Below are 21,382 nucleotides of genomic sequence, written 5' to 3'. Positions count from 1 at the left end.
TTGACAGTCAGCGTGACTCTAGGCAAATCTTTTCACTTTTCTAAGCTTCAGTTTTCTACCATGTAAAATGAGAGAATTAGGTGATAGATTCCTTCTAGGTGTGACATTCTATATCAGGTAGACATAGCAAGATCAATGTGGCTGAGTCTGATCAGGGGAAGCTTCCAGGAGCAGGTGGGCTGAGCCTCAGCTGGAAGCTCAGGCAAAGAAGAGAATGTGAGGTATCCCAGCCAGGGGGAACAGCTTGTGCAAAGCCGCGGTGTGGGAAGGGGCAAGGGGCATCTGGGGAGGGAGTGGAGTGGGGAAAGTTGTTGGTTAGGAGTGGTGGGAGAGGAGTATAGAGCTACGAGAGGGGAGTGACCTGAAGAAGGTAGGTTTGGGGATAGTATAGGTTGAGCTGGATGAATGGGGAGAAGGCAGGGAGCCTGAGTCATGGAGACCAGCTAGGAGATTGTGTAGACCTTCTGGCACAGGCTGATGGCCTGGGCTGGAGTTTGGCAGGAGGAATGGGGAGGGGAGAATCCAGAATGAAAGAATGACTCAGCCTGGTGGCCGAGCAGATATAGAGAGCGAAAGAGGTTTCTTCGATGCTTGCTGCCTCAGACAGAAATGTGTCCTGTCCTTGAGAATATTGGATTGTGCTCTAGAAAGTTGCATCAGTGGTTGGCAACCCAGCAGAGGACCCGGCATCCACCAGCGGAGGGTTAGACCCTGCTCATTGGACGTTGACAGCCATGGGGAGAAGGCGAGTACTAAGTTCTATTTCTGCTCACAACACTCTGACACCAAACATATAAGTTTTCTACACCCAGCAATTCTCTAGTTCTCTGCAAACACCACCTGGGTGTCCTACAGTTTAATTTTGATGCTAACCACCTGGAGTTAGTGCAGACCCCACAGGTTAAGGGCTCAGTCCCGCAAGACTGCCCCCTGCTTCGGACACCAATTGCAAGTAGTGGGTCCCCAAGTTACCACACTTCTGTCCAACTTGCTGCAAATAGGAGATTCCCATGACCTCCTCTTCAGGGTCGATAATTTGCTAGAATGCCTCATAGAACTTAGGAAAACAGTTTACTTAATATTACCACTTTATTATAAAAGGTACAACTCAAGAACATCCAGATGGAAGAGATACATAGGGCAAGGTATGGGGGAATGGCACAGAGCTTCTCTGCCTTCTCTGGGCATGCCAGCCTCCCAGCACGTGCATATGTTCACCAACTCTAAAGCTTTCTGAACCCCATTGTTTAGAGTTTTCATGGTGGTTCCATGATATATGCATGATTGATTAAATCATTGGCTATTGGTGATTAACCTGATCTCCAGGCCCTCTACCCTCCCCACCCTGTTCCCCAGAGGTAAGGGGATAACGCTGAAAGTTCCAATTTTCTAATCATGCTTGTTTTTTCTGGTGACCAGCCCCCATCCTGAACCTATATAGGGGCCCACTAAGAGTCAACTCATTAGCATAAACTCAGGTTTGTTTGGAAGGGGCTTGTTATGAATAACAAAAGATGCTCCTCTCATCCCTATCACTCAGGAAATTACAAGTTTATTAGAAGCTCTGTACCAGGAACTGAGGACAGAAAACAAATATATTTCTCATTATATCACAATATCACAGTGGGAGTAGAGGGAGAGGTTGCCAGCCAGCTCTCTTGTCCAGCACCAGCTCTGCTCAGATGTCATGAAACTGATGGGAGTAGCTCAGCGAATTGGGTAGGTGATAGGGGCTCAGCCTTAGGAATCCAGAACAGAAACTGAGGCCATTCTCTGGGGCCATTGCAGAGAGGCAGGAAACGGGCTTCCTTTAGCTGGCTGCCCTGGGGGAGACACGGAGTCCCCAGGTACCCAAGAGATCCAAGCATGATGGGGCTGGGTAGATACCCTGGCCTCGAGTAAGTGGCTTCGGGGTAGGTGGTGTACAGGTATATCCTTGTGGCAGCACAGCCATGGGAAGCTCTGTTTGGAGTTGATTTGGGTTCCAGCACAGGACAGGAGGGTGGTGGTGTAGTGACAGCACAAGGGCAGTGGAGTCCCACAGGGCTGGGCTCCAAGCTGAGCTCTACCACTTAGCAACTAGGCAGTCATGAGCAAGGCACTACAATTGCCTGAGCCTCAGTGTCCTCATCCTTCATAGGTGAGGATTAGCTGATAGTCTGGCATATAGTAAGTGCTCAATAAACAATAGACATAGTAAAAATTATCAAAGGTGGCAGTAGGTTAGGCAGCAAAATCCAAATGCAGATGCTAAGGAAAGAGAAGTTCCTTTTCCTTCTCTGTTTTCTTTTCTGCACATTGTGGACCATGCCTGACAACTCAGAAAGGAACTTCCTCCTTGCAAATTTTCTTGATGATTGCAGTCTTGAGTGGCTGGCTTGCATGTATAAAACTGTAACCTTTTATTTAGTTAGCCAAACATTATTCTGTATGTCAGCTTTGGCACTGTATTCCCAGTAGTGGTTTGGTTGCTAGGTAGGTCTCCTTTCTCCATTCTCGTTCAACAGCACCAATTAGAGCAGTGGTTCTCAAAGCAGTTCCTGGACTAGCAGCATTAGCATTGCTGGGGAACTTGTTAGAAATGCAGATTCTGGGGCTCCACCCCAGACCTAATGAATCAGAAACTGTAAGGGTGGGGTCCATCAATCTGCATTCTAACAAGGTTTCCAGGGGATTCTGAGTACACTAAAGTTTGAGAACCACTGCATTAGTGTTACCAGCTAGAACTCTGTTTCAGTGAGAGTGAGGCTAAAAGGAATTTAACATCTGTGGAACACTGAACCGATGTCTTTTCAGAATTTAAAAAAGACATTTTTGTTTACTGTTTCTAATGCAGATCTCCAACCCTGTTAAGACTGTCAGTTAAATAAGATTTAGTAGGGCATTGCATGTGGACTTTTAAAGCACGTAGTCAGAAATGTGGGATAGAAGGTTAGGGATATTACACAATTGATAAGCTGTATGCTTGTGCATTTAAGTTTTAATAGTGGAATGTGCCCCAAACAATTTCCTTTTCAGAACAGGAAAAGCTAAGAATATACAGTCTCGCCCATCTTCTCTTCTGACTTTTTCAGAACAGTTTTTTAATTCCAGGGAAGAGTCTGGGCTCTCAGAAGCATTCTCCTCATCTTATTTTCCATAACTTTGTGCTGGAAAATGCAGTCTGGGGGAAAGCAGTTTAAATAGTAATCATCCGCGTCTAGGGCAGAATTTGGAGTCCAAGGGCAGGCAGATCCTTTGTCATAAACAGGAGGAAGGCCGCACAGATAATGCAGTCCGTGGAGGTCTGCCTCTGGGTTATTCACCCCAACTGAATGCTGCAGCCTCCGTGCCCATTGCTGGGGCTGGGAGCAAACCCCTTTTTATTTTGTTTAAACACTGCATACACGCTTAAGACATTGCATCCACATGTTTCTAATTCGTTTACACTTCACTCATCAGCATGTGTTGGGTGAGCACCCCGCCACGGCTGAGTTTTATGAGCTGCGTTTACGAGGCTGCTTTTCTTGAACAGGGATATCATATATTCTACCAAAAAAATGGAATTTGAGCCTGGGAAATGAGGGCTTGGGTGCTAAACTTGGAGTGAACTTGTGAAGTTTGAATGGATCCAAAACTCGGCACAGATGTTATCCATTCTCCAGGAATAGCCTCACATATTTATTCACAGAATCTCCCCTCTTTTCTTACCTGAAATTTTCTCCCTATTTAAATGAGGGCGAGAGAATGTGCCATTGTGGGAAAAGCTTGAACCTCGTTTCCTGCCACTTTGGGGAGCCTCCCTTGCTTACTAAGAGCTAGTGCAAACCTAAGTGATAGCAGAGCTACCTAAAACCTAGAACCGCGATACTTCAGCAACATTTTGCTTTCCTAGAAAGCAACATTTTGTTCTTCCACTTGTGTAGAGTCCCTAAAAAGATGGCAAGGAATTTTACAGTTTTGCGTTAATTTTGAACAGATGGGAGGGACCTACCATTGATAGAGGCTGTGCAGAAGGATTCCATTTTTCAGAACCTGAGTTGTTGAGGTTATTTTTTGCATTCTTTTTAAAAATAGTTTCTTATTATTCTGAGTTATGCATGTATATATCTTACACTCAACAAGCTCTACAAACTTTACTCCTTCTCTAATATTTCTTCCTCCCCAACTATTTTAGCTGTTCTTTCGATATTACCATCTTATCCTTAAATAATGCTACATTGTTACTTCTAGATTTTTCAGTTTCAGATATTTTCTGTTGAAGATGAGGATGTCTCCATCTTTCATCATCCTCTCCGTCCACCTCTCCACACGTGCATATGCACACTTCCCATTCCACAGCCTCCCAATGTAATTATGTTGTAATTTTGGTTAGATTAATAACCATTGCTTACAGTATGACCATGTGCATGCTCTTCACAGTTGAGCCATATAGAGCACTAGCTTAGGTCAGATCTCCAGGATGCTGATGCTGAGGCAGAGATTTGTGCCTAGTATTTACTGGGGAGAGACCCTGGAACAACACCTGTGAGGGGTGTGAGAGGCAGGATTGCTATGCTCTGAGCTGGGATTACCCTGCAGAGTTACCCAAAATTGAGACAGGGTGGGCCTTTGTACAATCACCTGGACCAGTCATTGGATGAGGGCTTTCCTGTGGAGGAGGTTTAATCTTAGGTGAGGTGGTTCCCTTAGGCTGAGGGCGAGTTCCAGAAAGACATATCTGTGAGCTCCCAGCAAGCAACACTCCCAGCTGCCCGGGGAATTCTGATTTGGATTGAGGGGGTCATGGTAGATAATCTGGGTATCACACTGTAGTTTCCAGTCCATATACTATGATTACTTTGCTTTTCCTGAAATATTTTGTTCTATGGTGCTAATGAATACTTTTTTGTTTTTAGTTTGTCTATTTTTTTATGTTCTTCAGACTAATGCAACCCCAAGCTCTTCTAAACTGAGCAAATCTTTGGATAATTTGATATCTCAATATCTTAACATTTACTTGGTATCTTATCTTTTTCATTTTCTTGAAGAAATCTCTCCTGGAGCCTTCTGACCTGCCATAGTCTCTCCCTATTGCACATCTGTCTTATCAGGATAACCCTTCACTCTAGTCCTAGGCATTCTCTTTGCTGGGTTAGATCTTCTATTTCCTGGGTCCCACACCTTCTGTTTTCTTGGTTTATTCCTTCATGTGGTAGCATATGTCCTCTAATAGGGTACGTGAGAGTAAATTGTGCGAGAATTGAATTTCTGAAAATGCCTTTATTTTTTTCTTAAGAATTGATAACTTGACTAGATATAGAATTCTAGAAATTACTTTCCCTCAAAAATTATGAGGCATTGCTCACTTACCTTCTAGCTTTCAAAGTTGTTGTTGAGAAATTCAATACCATTTTATTTATTTGTTTGTTTCCTCTCTGGTAGGCTGTGTTCTCTTTTCTTTGTCCCAAGTGTCTTGAAATTTCACAGCCTTGTGTGGTTCATTATTATCCATGCTCTGGGAGACACTTTTCCATGAGTCTCTTATGCTCCTACAGGTCTCTGTGAAGTATGCCAAGTATGCAAGGCCCTGCCCCCTAAAACCAGGTTATTTCTCAAGGTTGTGTTTATAGTGAGCAACCTTGGAGGGTGAGCTACATCTCCATCCAAGACGAAGAAAGGGCTCCTGATTGCTTCCCATAAAAGCAGTGGGTTCCTCCAGCTCAGTGTTCTTCAGCTGCATGTGCAGGATCCATCTGGGCTCCTACACATTGCCCCTCTGGGACTTGGGGCCAAGGGGAACTGGCAAACATGCTGATGCTTGTGCTGCTTGCTCTTCCATGAGTAAAAAGTCCTTTGTCTGACTCAGAGTCTTGTATCTTCTGTCTGTATCCGTGAAACAGTAACAGGCTAACATTAATTATAAGTAGGGTAAAATCAAATCCCACCCGAACACCATTGTCCTGGGCACTTGGTAGTCTCCTTGAATCTGGAAACAGAAATTTATTTTTTTGAGTTATTTCTTTGATAATTTCCTGGGGATTTAGGAAGCTAATTGCTGCTGCTCTGTTTTTTTTTTTTTTTTGGTGAGGAAGATTGGCCCTGAGCTAACATCTGTTGCCAATCGTCTTCTTTTTGCCTGAGGAAGATTGTTGCTGAGGTAACATCGTGACAATATTCCTCTGTTTTGTATGTGGGACACCCCCACAGCATGGCTTGATGAGTGGTGTGCAGGTCCGTTACCAGGATCTGAACCCGCGAACCCCAAGCCACCGAAGTGGAGTGCGCGAATTTAACCACTGTGCCATTGGGGTGGTTCCTGCTGCTTCTTTTTAAAAAATAACAGCTTTGGGGGCTGGCCTGGTGGCACAGCGGTTAAGTGCACATGTTCTACTTTGGCAGCCCAGGGTTCGTCGGTTTGGATCCCAGTTGCAGACATGGCACTGCTTGGCAAGCCATGCTGTGGTGGGTGTCCCACATAGAAAGTAGAGGAAGATGGGCACAGATGTTAGCTCAGGGCCAGTCTTCCTCAGCAAAAAGAGGAGGATTGGCAGCAGTTAGCTCAGGGTTAATATTCCTCAAAAAAAAAAAACCCGAAGAAACCCCAGCTTTACTGAGATAAAATTCACATATCATAAAAGCCACTAATTTATTTATTTATTTGAAGAAGATTAACCCTGAGTAACTGCTGCCAATCCTCCTCTTTTTGCTGAGGAAGACTGGCCCTGAGCTCACATCCATGGCCATCTTCCTCTACTTTATATGTAGGACACCTACCACAGCATGGCGTGCCAAGCGGTGCTATGTCTGCAACCGGGATCCAAACCGGTGAACCCCGGGCCACCAAAGTGGAATGTGTGCACTTAACTGCTGTGCCACCAGGCCAGCCCCAAAGCCACTACTTTAAATAGTATAATTTAATGCATTTAGAGAGTTGTGCAACCATCATCACTGTGTAATTTCAGAACATTGTCGTCTTCCCAAGAAGAAAGTCCATACCCATAACAGTCGCTCCACATTCTTTTCTCCCTCTAGCCCCTAGCTACCACTAATCTACTTTCTTCCTCTATAGATTTGCCTATTCTGGACATTTCATATAAATGTAATTATACAGTGTGTGACCTTTTGTGACTGGCGTTTTTCACGTGGCATAATGTTTTCAAGGTTCATCCGTTGATGACATAACAGTCGCTCCACATTCTTTTCTCCCTCTAGCCCCTAGCTACCACTAATCTACTTTCTTCCTCTATAGATTTGCCTATTCTGGACATTTCATATAAATGTAATTATACAGTGTGTGACCTTTTGTGACTGGCGTTTTTCACGTGGCATAATGTTTTCAAGGTTCATCCGTTGTAGCGTATATTGGTACTTCATTCCTTTCTATTGTCAAATAATACTCCATGTGTGGATAGACCACATTTTGTTTATCCACTCATCAGTTGAGGGACATTTCGATTGTTTCCACTTTTTAGCTATTATGAATAATGCTGCTATGAATATTCATGAACAAGTTTTTGTGAAGACATATGTTTTCATTTCTCATAGGTGTATACCTAGAAGTGGAATTGCTGAGTCATATGATAACTCTATGTTTAGCATTCTGAGGAGCTGCCAAATGTATTCCAAGGAAGCTGTTCCATTTTACAATCCTCTCAGCATTGTGCGAGGGTTATGATTTCTCTACATCCTTGCCAACACCTCTTATTGTCTTTTTATTTTAGCCATCCTAGTGTGTGTATTGTATCTCATTGTGGTTTTGATTTGTATTTCCCTGATGACTAATGATATTAAGCATCTTTTCATGTGCTTAATAGCCATTTGTATATCTTCTTTGGAGAAATGTCTAATCAAATACTTTGTCCAGTTTTTAATTGGATTATCTTCTTATTATTGAATTATAAAAGTTCTTTATAGGTTCTGTATACAAATCCCTTATATGATATGTGATTTGCAAAACTTTTGTCACTTTCCATGGGTTGTCATTTCATTTTCTCAATGGAGTTCTGTGATGAAGTCCAATTTATCTATATTTTCTTTTGTCACCTGTGCTTTTGATATCCTGTTATCTAAGAAACCATTGATGAATCCAAGATCATTAAGATTTATGCCTGTTTTCTTCTAAGAATTTTATAGTTTTAGCTCTTATATTGAGCTTGATGCATTTTGAGTTAAGTTTTATATATTGTGTCAGGTAGGGGTCCAGCTTCATTCTTTTGCATGTAGATATGCAAAGTTGTCCCAAGAACATTTGTTACACAAAGACTATTCTTTCTCTGTTGTGTTGTCTTGGTACTCTTGTCAAAAATCAATTGACCATAAATCATACTTTGTATGATTTCAATCCTTTAAAATTTTTTAAGGCTGTTTTATGACCTAACATTTGTTCCCTCCTGGAGAATGTTTCATGTGCACTTGGCAAGAATGTGTATTCTGCTGTTGTTAGGTGGAACGTTCTATAGGTATCTGTTAGGTCTACTTGGCTTATAGTATTGTTCAAGTCTTCCATATCCTTGTCGATCTTTTGTCTAGTTCTATCCATTATTGAAAGTGGGTATCAACGTTTCAAACTATTATTGTTGAGTTGTCTGTTTCTCCTTTCAATTCTGTCAGATTTTAACTTCATGTATTTTGGGGCTCCATGTTGTCTTCCTGATGGATTGACCCTTTTATCATTATAAAATGCTCTTATTTGTCTCTAGTAACAATTTTTGTATTAAAGTCTATTTTTTCTGTTACTAGTATAGCCAATCCAACTGTCTTTTGCCAGTATTCTCATTGCTTTTATGAAGGAGTCAATTTTCAAAGAGTTTTAGCTAACCATTCTGGAAAGTGGAACTTCTAACTACTTCTTAAACACCCTTACAGATAATTTTTCTGTTTTTAGGCCTGCTTTCTCCCCTATTTCCAAAGTTACCTTTTGGAGGCACTACAATACTAGGTAGCTTTGTTGCTTCAATTCCTGCTTAGGATCAGTTTTCTTGGGTCTGCTAAGTCATTTCCATGGGTCCTTCTGCATCCCACCTTCCAAAATTGTTTCACTGTTAACTCCTTTTCTATCTTCTTTGTCCCTTATCTCTTAAAAATGTCTTAACTCCTACATCAACGGGTTTTCCAAGGAACCAGAGTTCAATGAATGATACAAATATTTAACATGTATTTGAGTTTCTGGTTTAGGAGCCAGAGGTGAGGCCCAAGAATCTGCATTTTCAACAAGTTCCCAGGTGATGCTGATGCTTCTGGTCCCAGGACCACTCTGAGAATCACTACCTCCTGTGTGGAACGTAAAGGTGTTCCCTTTGGAGGTGGGGTGGACATGCAGGAGGCAAATGAGAACAAAGAGAGAGAGGGAGAGATAAGAGGGAGATAAGCAGGGAGGAGAAGGATGTAGCCCTTTGCTCTTGTCCCATCACTCCCAGCTCATGGCCACTCTTCTGTTTTCCCTCTCTCCCTGCATTGATAAAACCGTGACAAAATTTGCTTAGGGAAGGAACTCTTGGCATCAGAACTGTAATTCTATTTAAAGAAAAAAAAGGAGGGAGGATGAAGTCACTATGCATGGAAAAACCTTAAACTGAAGCCCTGCAAATGTATTTTTATGTAGACTTTTAAAATGCTTCAGGAGTATATGCAGGGCCTAGAGAAATCAGTCCTCATGTAATTTTTTTTAGATTTTTAAAATTTTTTCCTTTTTCTCCCCAAAGCCCCCCGGTACATAGTTGTATATTCTTCGTTGTGGGTCCTTCTAGTTGTGGCATGTGGGACGCTGCCTCAGTGTGGCTTGATGAGCAGTGCCATGTCCGCGCCCAGGATTGGAACCAACAAAACACTGGGCCGCCTGCAGCGGAGCGCACGCACTTAACCACTCGGCCACGGGGCCAGCCCAGTCCCCATGTAATTTTATGAGGAGCACTAGGTTGAGTCTTGCTAAGGCAGCAGGATTCTAGGCAATTTTGTTAGGTGGTCACTTGTCTGCAGGTTTCAGATACCTCCAAGGATCTCCCTTGTTCCTTGTTGCAAGTGTGAAAAGGCAGGGATGCTTTCTGAGCCACACAGGCAGACAGTCAGACCTAGTGGCTGGTTTGGGCCACAGGAAGGAGGAGCCCAGACTTCGGCCATTCCTCTGGGCTATTTTCATGCAGCCATTTGGAGATTCTGCCATAATTACCTCATTTAGCCATGTTTTTGGTTCTCAGGATGTTCTTCTATCGTGTGGTTGCAAGAGAAATAAAATTGTGGCTGCCAAAGATAGTATCCCAAAGGAGAGAGGGAGTCGGGGGGAAGCCAAGAGAAGTGAGAGCTCAAAGCCCTGGCCCCAGGTGCAGCTGCCTTGGAGACACTTTATTACTGAAAATGCAGTGCACCTGGAGAGTTCCTGCTCGCACTTCAGAAAGTGGGGAGCTGGGAAGAGAGGAAACAGATTCTGGATAGATGACATGGGAAAGCAAGTTGTAGGAGGCTAAGTTAACCTCTAACTTTTTGCTTCCTTTCTTAGGCCTGTTGTGGTTGTGGTGTTGTCTTTAATCTATAAAATGATGGTTTGGTTTTAGATGATTCCCAAAGGTTCTTCCATCTTTGGTCTTCTGGGATTTTTCCAAGCTCACCTCTTAGATCTTTTGGGAAGCCAAGGTAGGAAACCAAGTCTCTTGACTTTAAGATAGAGCTCAGAGGACATAGAAGATTCAATCTTCTGTAAACTGTGTGGTCCCAGAGGCCACACGTTGTTTCCTGTTAGCGGTTTTCAATGGCCTTGGAGTGGAAGGAAGTTCATGGCTATGACAGTCAGGCAGCCGCACTAGGGAAAATATGATAGATTGTGTTGTGTAGGAAAAAGTCAGTATTATCCAATCCAGTAATCAGATTTTCAGACAAAGGCATGACCCTGGAACACATTGTCCATGGCTGAGCATAGCATTAGTCTTGTCTCCAAAAGCAGTTAAAAAAAAAAAAAACGTGTACTTGGCTTGTCTCTCTCTTTTGGGTATGGAAATATATCTTGCCTGAAAATTTTTCTCATTCATATTTTGGAGGCAACTAAATTGCTCTGAAGATATTAGTTGTAGCAATAATTAATTTAGCATTTATTGAGCACCAACTGTATGCCAGGCTCTGTGTGAAGTGATAGAAATATAGAGAAAGACTCTGAGGTAGGGGAATACATCTCATGTGGAGAGGGGAGAGAAAGGCAAAAAAAAAAAAAAAGAAAAGGGCTAATATTCATTTATCCCTCCCTCCTTTTATTCTTCAGGGATTTGTTAACCATTTGCTGTGTGCACAGCTCTGTACTAGGTGCTGGGGATCCAAAAGTGAATCAGACAGTCATACCCTGTGGTCCTTCAAGACCATGCTTCCATGAAGCTTGATGAATCCTGTAGTGGAAGAGGCCAGATTGCCCTGTGATGGGTGGATATATAGGTGACATCAAGATCCTGGAGGGCTTCCCAGAGGAGGTGACCTGGGAACTAAAACAGAAGTACAAATGGGTGCTAGCCAAGTGAAGGAAAGACAGAAGGACCACCTGAGCAATGGCTGAACAGAGGAAGTGCTTAATTGGGTATAGAATGTGGATGTAAGGACGAACAATAGGAAATGAGACTATAAAAGTAGGTGAAGTTCATCTCTTGAAAGATGTTTGATCCCTTGCATAGGACTTTGGACTTCAACCTGAGGTGATGGGGAAATCACTTAAATATCTCATGATGCAGGAATTATTACAGGAAACGGCAGCCACTGAAAAGGGCATAAAGATGATGTAACTGTGTAGATTTTAAGTAAAAAAAAAAAAAAGCAGAACATAAAAGTTGTGTACTCACTGTGATTGCTGATATATAAAATATAATTTTGACTCTGGCAAAGCATAGGAGGATGTCTAAGGGTAGACTCTATTATTTGCATTGTGAGATTCTTTAAGAGTTCCTTTGTAATAGTCACTCAGCATCAAATCTCTCCTCTGTGCCAGCAGATGAGGATACAGCTTCCTCCTTCTACCATCAGATCTGGAGAGAGCGAATAACTTTCATGCAGTTTTAAAAAGTGTGTGATTATGAAACATCTAGGCAAATCTATAGAGACAGAAAATGGATTGGTAGCTGCTAAGGTCTGGAGGGAGGAAGGAATTGGAAGTGACAGCTAACAGGCCCAGGGTTTCTTATTCGGGTGATGGAAACGTTCTGGAATTAGTTAGTGGTAATGGTTGTACAACATTGTGAATGTACTAAAAACCACTGAATCGTACTCTTTGCTTAAAATGGTTAATTTTATGTTATGTGAACTTTATTTCAATAAAAAGTACAAGAAGAAAAAGATGCTGATTGACTTTTTTTTGTGGCTAGTAAAGGGCAATCGGAAGTGTGAATTGAACTGCCAGGCAATGGGCTACCGCTTCTACGTACGGCAAGCTGAGAAGGTCATTGATGGTACCCCCTGCGACCAGAACGGCACGGCCATCTGCGTGTCTGGGCAGTGCAAGGTAAGTACCCCTGGGCTTGGCTATCTGGAGTGGATTCTTGGGTGTTCTATCTGTGACTGTGAATCTATTGCTTGCCGGGCTGTGACCTGCTACCCCCAGTCCGTGGTCCCCCTTGAACCGTGAGCTCTGGGAGAAGTGGGCGAAGACAGGGCAGCTTTGTCCACTCTGTGCTTTTGATCTTGGGAAGTCGCCGTGCCTCCCTCTGGCACGTCAGTCAAGTGGTTTATGTTTACATCACGTGCTTCAGAAGGGACACAGCGATCTTTCCTCCTTGGGTCTGGAGCTCCTTCCTTACCTCTGAAGTGGAGGTTATGCAAAGGGCACTGCCAGATCAGGCAAGAAACGGTTGGCGTCGTGAGGGTGGCATTTTAAGAGCATGGCGTATTTTATCGTGCCTCCCACCAGATGGGGCAGGCTTCCAAATGAAAGTTGTCTGGTGCCTTTTATAGCAGAAGTTGTTCTTTAAACAGGAAGAGCTTGCAGCCTCCTTGGACTTCTGAAGTCTGTTCCAGGAACACCCCGCCCTGCATTCACAAACATTCTGGGCTTAAGAGAATCCTTGTGGGATGCTAACCTTTGACAGAAAGAGGCATTTAGTTGAAAATAGTCATCTTCGATGAGATGGCACGGATTCCATTACCACATTAATTTGGGCCTGGGCCACCACCCTCCTTTCATCTGTGAATGTAACAGTGGAGCTGAGACTCTAGCAGGTAAATGACTCTTTGGAGCCCAGACTAAGATTCTGTCTTAATTAACACTGAACAGCTGGCAGGACTGAGTTTCATCCAAGGAAGAGGTCTTGGCTATCACATCTGAAAGTTCCTGTTATACTTCGAATGTAAATCGCCACAATGTGTAGTGTTAGAGCTAATCAAGTGTGATTTATAAGCACAACCTTCCTCCTCTGGCCTTGTTTTAATGAGGAGGTTTCAAATAGAATACAAAATAGCTTATCAAAGCAGCAGGGCTATTCTCAGATTTCTAATGAAATCAGCCGTCATTTGATATGTGATGCGTGTGAGGTGTCTTTGGAAAAGCAAAACCTCAAAGAATTAGGACATGGTATGGAAGACAGAGAGAGCATGATGGGAAGCACGCGGGAGGCTGACACCTATCTGGCCTCCAATTTTCCAGTCCTTTGGAGAAACCACTGGGTTTCACTCATCCTCTCTGAGCCTCGCCATCCTCAGTTAATACCCAAAGGAGTTCTGTTAGAGTTTTGTGGTGTCCAGCTCAAATGGCTCTGCTTCTAAATGTTGCTAAGCCTGAAGTGATGGACCTTATGGCAGCTTAGCCTTTTCTTTCAGGTCCTGACTCAACTGTTTTATTTCCTGAATATAGGTGCATACTCCCAGGAGGTGGTGTGGTGGTTAAAAACATGCCCTCTGAAGCCAAACTACTTGGGTTCAAATCCTGCCTCTTCCACTGATTTACTGCATGATCTTGCACAAGTTACGTAAGCTTTCTGTAACTCTGTCCCTAATCTGCAACATGAGGAGGATGATGCCTACCTCGTGTCGTAGGGAAGAACCACGAACTAACCCACGTAAAGCTCTTATAACAGGTCTGGCACTTAGTAAGCATGCTGGCCTTTATTAGCATTGTGATTGTTTGTGCCCACCTAGGGCCTGTCGTATTTGAATTTTCTATGCAAAAGTATTTTCTCTTTTTTTTTTGGTAGATTATAAATTTATGCGATTCTCATCTTTTGAGGCAAGTTCTCACACTGTAGTGTGAACCAGCAGAGAACTGCGGAGTCCAACTTGGTAGATCCGGGGAAGGGCCCGAGCACCTGCTTTTCTGACAAGCTCCTGTGTGACACAGATACGCTGGTCCATGGATCATACTCGGAGCAGCAAAGTTTTAAAGGATACTTTGATTAAAATCTAGTTAACAGAGAATCAGAAACGTAAATATGGAGTGGTGCAGTGACTTGGAAGGAAGGTGAAATGTGGTCTCTGTCCACTGGGGGAGCATGTTTTCTTAGGGCTGCGTTAAGTGTCTCTGAACTGATGATAGGAAGGAAAAACAAACACTAATGAGGACGTGGGTATGGATTCTTACTAATTGATGAAAACCATTCAGACTGTAGGGCAACCCAGTCTTAATTGCTAAAAGACTGAGGCAGGCGTTCTCCAGGACGTGAGCAGATTAATAGGAATTTGGTGTTACAAGAACGACTTTGGTGTTACTTCATGTTTGCTCTCTGTGCCCTTGCCTGAAATTCGCTCACTGAAGTTGTTGGACCCGCTGACTGTCCTCGTCCTCTTTCGAACTTCGGTTTAAATAATCAGAAGTGCATTTGCTTCCCAGGCTGACATTCTGTTTACCCTGTGACTTCCAAAGGGGAAAGTGTCCTTTTCTGAATATTTGGTCAGAGGCCCAGAATTCAAATTGCTATCTCTGCCTCGCTGACTTGCGGCTGAGAGCACTGTGACTTGTGGACAGTTCCTGCTAAGATGTGTGTCTGTGTCTGAAATAGTGCCAGGAAGCCTCTGCTGGCCACGTAATGTTGAAAGCAAACCCAGGCCTGCAACAAAAATTAATGAAAAGGGACAAGCATTAAATAAGTATGCAAGCTGAACCCACAAAAGGGTAGCTAATGGAGGGGGCGTCCTCCCCACACCAAACCAAAGAAAGGCCCCAGGCCCTCCCAGCGCGCGCTGGAAGACTGTTCCAGCACCCAGCAGAGCACCCCCGGCCAGCCTGTGTTTACCCTGTTGCTGGAGCTCCTCTGTGTTTTAGATCCAAGAGTTGGAAGAAGGGCAGGAAGAATGCAGACGGCCTTGGGCTGGGGGCTGGAGAAAATGAGGGTCCTTCTCCAGTCCCTCAGTGCTGCTCAGTTCCTTTCTTGACAGGGACCAGAGGGTCTCAGTGTGACTTCAGGCTAAGGACTGCTTGTAGATAGACTTTGAAGGGAAAGAGCTCAGGGCCTGTCTTTTCCTAAAGCAAGAGAATGTAGCTGAAGCTCCCAGAGATTCCACCTTCCTCATCCTGACCCCTTCCCTCTAGACATCAAACAGGAACGTCTGGCCAGTCTTCAGAGAAGTCTCTGAGACACTTCCAGCCCTGTCCAGTCGTTATTATCATTTATGGGAATGAAATAGCACTCGTGTCTAATTAACAGAGAGCACAGTAATAATTTCTATCATTAAGCATCATATTAACTATGCTGTGATTTTTTTTCACTTGATCTCAGCTTTAAACTTGAACTAAAAAATTCTGAATTTTCAAAGTTTGATGAATATATATTACATTTGCTCACAACTTAATAAAAATAGGTGAAACTTTGTCTTCAAAGGTATAGTAGGCATTTGAAAAGAACAGGGTCACTGGAGTAAAGACTATGAAAAAAACAACCTTCGTGCCCTGGAGACCAGCCTTTCAGAAACCTCAGGCTTCCAGACATGAATGATCCTGAAAGAGTCAGAATCACCCCAAGACCCATGCTCTGCCCCTTAAAAAAAGTCTTTGGTGGTAAAGGAGCAGTCCTTGAGGAAGGACCTTGCAATAAATAGGCTGACGCAAAGCAAGGGAGTAAGGTGTTGGAGCCGATGCGAGCTAGGAAGGAACCATTTCTAAGAATCTGTCTTGGCCCAGACACTGTGCTATGTACTCTACACACCAAATTATTTCATTAATTTGTCTGCCTTACAGAGGACCTTTGTGAAGATGAAATGGGGTGGACAAACTAAGTGCCAATGGGGGTTAACTATTAAAATTGGCTTTTTAAGACATACTGTTAATAAGAACAGAAAGAGTAGTTTATATGTGTTGGGAAGAAACCCATGTGCTTTCGGTCTCTCCTCTGTTCTGAGTTTATTTTCCTCACTGATTCTTTCCAAAACAGAGTCTCTTTTCAAAACACACATCAGGACACACCTCTCTTTAGCTAAAATTCCATCTGTGGCTCCACTTTGCCTATGGAATTAAGTCCAGGCCCTTCATCGTCTGTCTCCTGCCAGGCCTCCCTGGGCCCCCACTGCTGGCCAGGCTGGGACGTGTTACTCCCAGACCTAGCAGGCCTGCAGGGTTGTCCCTCCATGAGAATGTACACACTGTCCCGTCAGCCTGGAGTGCTGTTCTGTGTCCACTCTTGGTCCAACCAGTGGACTCTGCTCAAAAGCCACTGGCTGACCCCCTTGAGGACTGTTCTATTCTTCTGTTCCCACTTCTTGTACCTGTTTGCTCCCATCGCCCCTGCCCGCCCCCCAGCCACACTGGGAGCGATTCCAGGCACTTTGCTGTAACAAAATGCCTGCCATTTGAATAGGTGCTTAAAATAAATGTGCAAATGAATCGAGGTACTTAGTGACTCAATATGTTGGATTTCGGCAAATGAAATTAGTCTTGAATCCAGCACAGAGTTTTCTCATTTTTGGCTGGGATGGGCAGTTGAGTGCAGATAAAAGAAGGACGTGAAGCCCCCTTGGCAGGGTCCCCGGAACCCAAGGCCCTGAAGATCTGGGAGAGTGCTTGGCGCTTCCCCAAGCTCCTGTCTCCCTCATCTTGTTTTTAATTTTTCTCACTCTGAATTTCTTGAGTCCCTTCAGAGCATATGATGGAAGAACCTAAGCAAAGGCGCGGGTGCACGCTCCCATGCTGCCTTCTGTTGAGGGGAAAGGACCCACATCTGCCCACCAAACTTCACCTCTCGTCCCTAGCCAGTCATCGCCTGCCATGCAGGGCGTGTCCAACGGCCCACCATCCACCGGCACGCAGCAGGGTCTCACACCTCCTCCCCTAGCTGGCACACGCTCAGCTTCCATCGGGCCACATCGGCAGACAGAAGTTTCATATTATTCAATAAATGACAGCAAGGTAACTGTTTCCAAATGGTCAGAGATAAGCCCTGGACCGGTGTGTTGCTCTGCCTGAGAAGGATGACATAATGGGTGTGTGCATCTGTTTGTGCGCTCGTGTGTGTTCAGGCGCCAAATTTCCCTTCTCCTCCGTTATAAACTGCTATTGTACTTTCCGGAGCCAAACAAGTAGACTGCTCGTTTCTCTACCCATTTGCCCTAAGTTGCATTTTTTTTCTTTTTGGTTAGCGCCTTTGTTTTGTGGACTCCACTTTGAGTTCTGTTGTGACTTGAGTGAAAGCAAGAGAGTAAGTGCATTGGGTAAAGCCAGAGCTGTGCGTGCTTTAGCCTTGACAGAGGGTGGAGAGCTCTTACTTTGCTTGAATTCTGAGCTTTTATGATGCTTTCTAGACTCTCTCTCGTATTCCCACCCCAAGCAAACTGTGTTCTAAAAGTACTTGCTGCTGTGACTATTAAAATGCTAATATTATGTTACGGTTATTTTGACATGTGTCTGAGCTCCTAAAGGAGAGGGAATGAGTGTTACACATACTTGTATCCTCAGTGCTTAATATATTAAGATTATTCAATAAATGTGTAAGTGAATGAACAAAAGAACAAGATAGAAACTCTTGAAATCTTAAACTGAAACCTAAAGTAAACTTGATGAAATTTACCTGATTAAATGCACTTCTTTTCCATTACCTATGATTTTTTCTTGTTCCAAACATTGGCACCACTACCTAAAATAAAGACTCTGCTTAGGTTCCTTAATTAATACATACTAATTAATGATTTATTAATTAATCATTAATTAACGGCCCAAGCAATACACATAGTTATCAATTAATTCAACAAATAATCTTAACTGCTCACTGCAATACACTGGACTAGGCATTGGAGATAAAACAATGGAAGAGATGAATGTGGTTCATACCCACATTGAGCTTAAAATCTAAAGGAGAAAGTACTAAGGTGAAAGTCAGTTAACAAGCAAAATAATAACAAATTTTGATGAGCGCTTTGAAGTTAATAGGGAATTGAAATAGGGAACAGTGGTGGAGAAGCATCTATTAGATGGAGTGTCAGCAGAAGGCCTCCAAGCAGGGCAGGGTCAAGATAACAAGTGGAGGTGACACTACTTACTAACCATGCAGGTCCCGGGGGTTGCAGAAGGCATATACCAAGTCTCCTGCCCGGGACCCAGTACACATGCCATGCTCAGGAACTGGTAGATATGGAGATGATCATTTTGTGCCTTCTTCCTGCCCTCTGCCCTTGGGTTAATCTGGCCTCCTCCTGATGGTGCCATTCTTAGTCCACCCGTGTGCCCACACATCTTCCTGAACTCATCCTGGCTTTAGCAACAGAAGCCCCCCATTAAGTCATTTTCTAGGCCCGGAAAGACTGCCCTGGAAATTGGATGGTATAATGGGTGGAGAACAGGTTTTGGGGTCAGCCAGTGTCTCTAATACTAAAACAGATAATAGAGGATCTGCTCTGTGAGATTGGGGCACGATGTCCAGAGCTTCCCACCTGCCCTCCCCCCCACCGTGGCCCCTCCTATCCCAGAGTGCCAGAAGAGAGAGAAACTTAGGGTCCTTTCTCTCTAGCTTTCGGAAGTAATGGGAGCATTGCCCCAAAGGGAACTTAAAAGAAGTGCTGTATCTAAATTATCAGGGATGGTGACTGGCATTTGTAACCGAGAAATGAGAGGGAGCTTCAGTGGAGCTCCCTGGGCCAGACAAATAGTCCACCTCTGTCCCATCCACCCTCGTCCCTGCCCCTAAACCAAGCACCGGCTAGAAGCACTGTCTGAGTGTGATCTGTTCTGGTACAGACGCTACGGAGTTATGCAACTTTCACTGTATGCAAGCTCAACTCTACAGATCCTGTTCCGCAAGGCATGTAATAAAATTTCAGGGATGCAGAAAACTGTGCTGCTTATGGAAACCCCAGGCAGCCTCTCTTCAGACTAACCCAGCCAAGGGGAGCAGTCGCCCCTTTGCCTTTGATCCCTGTGCACATTCTTGCTGAGTCAGCTCGTGTTCTTAACTTGTGATATTGACATAGGATCAGACTTTGAAAAGAGAAAAAATGTGGGCTGCTTAGCCTGATGATGACTCCAGGAGAGGCTGAAAGTCCGAGTGAAGATGAGGGGAAAGCCCATCATCCTTACACCACGTCTGGGCGTCTCGTTTAAATTCCTGCCGAAGGTCGGGTCAAACCGAGTAGTGGGTAATGCAGCTGGTGTGATAGGAGAAGTCTTAGAAAAATATCCCCAGGTGTTGTGCATTTGGGTAGAACTAGGTACTTGAGGACAAAAGTGCCGGATGAGAACATTTAAATTTTTTGTTTCATATTTTTAATAGATGATATGTATATATATATATATATATATATATATATATTTTAAAGCAGTGTCTTTTTTCTTTTTTTTTTTTTACTTTTTCCCCAAAGCCTCCCGGTACATAGTTGTATAGTTTTAGTTGTGGGTCCTCCTAGTTGTGGCATGTGGGACGCTGCCTCAACATGGCCTGACGGGACGTGCCATGTCTGCACCCAGAATCCAAACCAGCGAAACCCTGGGCCACTGAAGCAGAGCATGCGAACTTAATCACTTGGCCATTGGCCGGCTCCAATGTATATACTTTTTAATTTTCTTTTTTATTTATTTTTTATTTTTTTGAGGAAGATTAGCCCTGAGCAAACATCTGCTGCCAATCCTTCTCTCTTTACTGAGGAAGACTGGCCCTGAGCTCACATCCATGCCCATCTTCCTCTACTTTATATGTGGGACGCCTGCCACAGCATGGCTTGACAAGCAGTGCCATGTCCGCACCCGGGAACCGAACCGGCGAACCCCGGGTTGCTGAAGCGGAACATGCGCACTTAACCGCTGCGCCACTGGGCTGGCCCCTAGCTAATATATTTATGTCATTCAAACATCAAAAAGCATGATCCCCTGTCCCCAATCCATGCAGTTTCCCATTCCCCAGTAGGAAATAACCACTCTTTGATAGTTTCTTTTCTTTTTTTTTTTAAAGATTGGCACCTGAGCTAACAACTGTTGCCAATCTTCTTTTTTTTTCTGCTTTTTCTCCCCAAGCCCCCCAGTACATAGTTGTATATTTTAGTTGTGGATCCTTCTAGTTGTGGCATGTGGGACCCTGCCTCAACATGGCCTGATGAGTGGTGCCATGTCTGCACGCTCAAGCTCCAAACCGGTGAAACCCTTGGCCGCTGAAGCAGAGTGCGTGAACTTAACCACTCTGCCACGGGGCCGACCCCTGATAGTTTCTTTTTTAAGGCAGATATTTTTATGCACCTATACGCCCATTCATATTATGTTATTTTTCCCTTGTTTTTACACATATGGTAGCATATTACACACATGGCTCTGGACTTTGCTTTTTTCACTTAACATACATTGGAACTTTCCATTTCAATATCTAAAGAACATCCTCTTCATTTCACAGTTGTGTAGTACTGTGCTGTATGAATTAGCCATAACTTATTTAACTGTGATGTACATTTACTTTGTATCCAGTCTTTTATCATTACCAGCAATGCTGCTATAAATACGCTTGTGCCTAGGTCATTTTACATGTTTGCAGGTATCTGTAGGATGAAGTCTTAGAAGCAGTCAAGAGTCCATATGTCTTTGTGATTTTCATGCCTAATGGGTGGCAAATTACTCTCCAGAGTGGGTGAGACAACTAACACTCCCACCAGCAATGTCTGAGGGTGGTGAGTCGTCCAACATTTGGCTTTTTGCCAAGCTGATAAGTGAGAAATGGTATCTCGAGTAGTTTTCATTTGCACTTGAGTGAGATTGAGCATCTTTTCACGTGTTTAAGAACCGTTCAGGGCTTGGAGTAGGGTGAGTGAGGTGCCTTGGATGCAGAATTTAAGGAGGCACTTCATTAAATTAAATGCTCAGGGTGTCCTTAAATTTTGTGCCTTTGGCACCTCACCTGCCTACTGTTGTCCTAGCCCCCACAGTGGCCTCCTGACCTGGGAGCCATTTACATTCCTTTTCTGTGATCTGTGTTTCTATTGGGTTGTTGATCTTTTTTCTTAATATGTAGGAGTTTTTCATACATGAAAGAGATTTTTTATGCTATAAATTGCAGGGGTGTTTTTTTTC

General features: G+C 43.8%; 1 protein-coding gene across 5 annotated transcripts in view; it reads left to right on the top strand.

Moving 5' to 3' along the window:
• The window catches only part of THSD4 (thrombospondin type 1 domain containing 4), a 546,849-nt gene that overhangs the window by 238,867 nt on the left and 286,600 nt on the right, over positions 1–21,382 (top strand). For all 5 annotated transcript variants that reach the window (XM_070498910.1, XM_044764622.2, XM_070498902.1 and 2 more), the window contains one exon: positions 12,291–12,427. In XM_070498910.1, coding sequence (XP_070355011.1) covers positions 12,291–12,427 — 137 coding nt within the window. The remainder of the gene's footprint in view (positions 1–12,290; positions 12,428–21,382) is intronic.

Source organism: Equus asinus, chromosome 2 (genome assembly GCF_041296235.1).
Source record: "Equus asinus isolate D_3611 breed Donkey chromosome 2, EquAss-T2T_v2, whole genome shotgun sequence".
NCBI classification, from domain to species: domain Eukaryota; kingdom Metazoa; phylum Chordata; class Mammalia; order Perissodactyla; family Equidae; genus Equus; species Equus asinus.
Note: the sequence above shows the minus strand (reverse complement) of the source record. Positions and strands in the feature narration are given on the sequence as shown.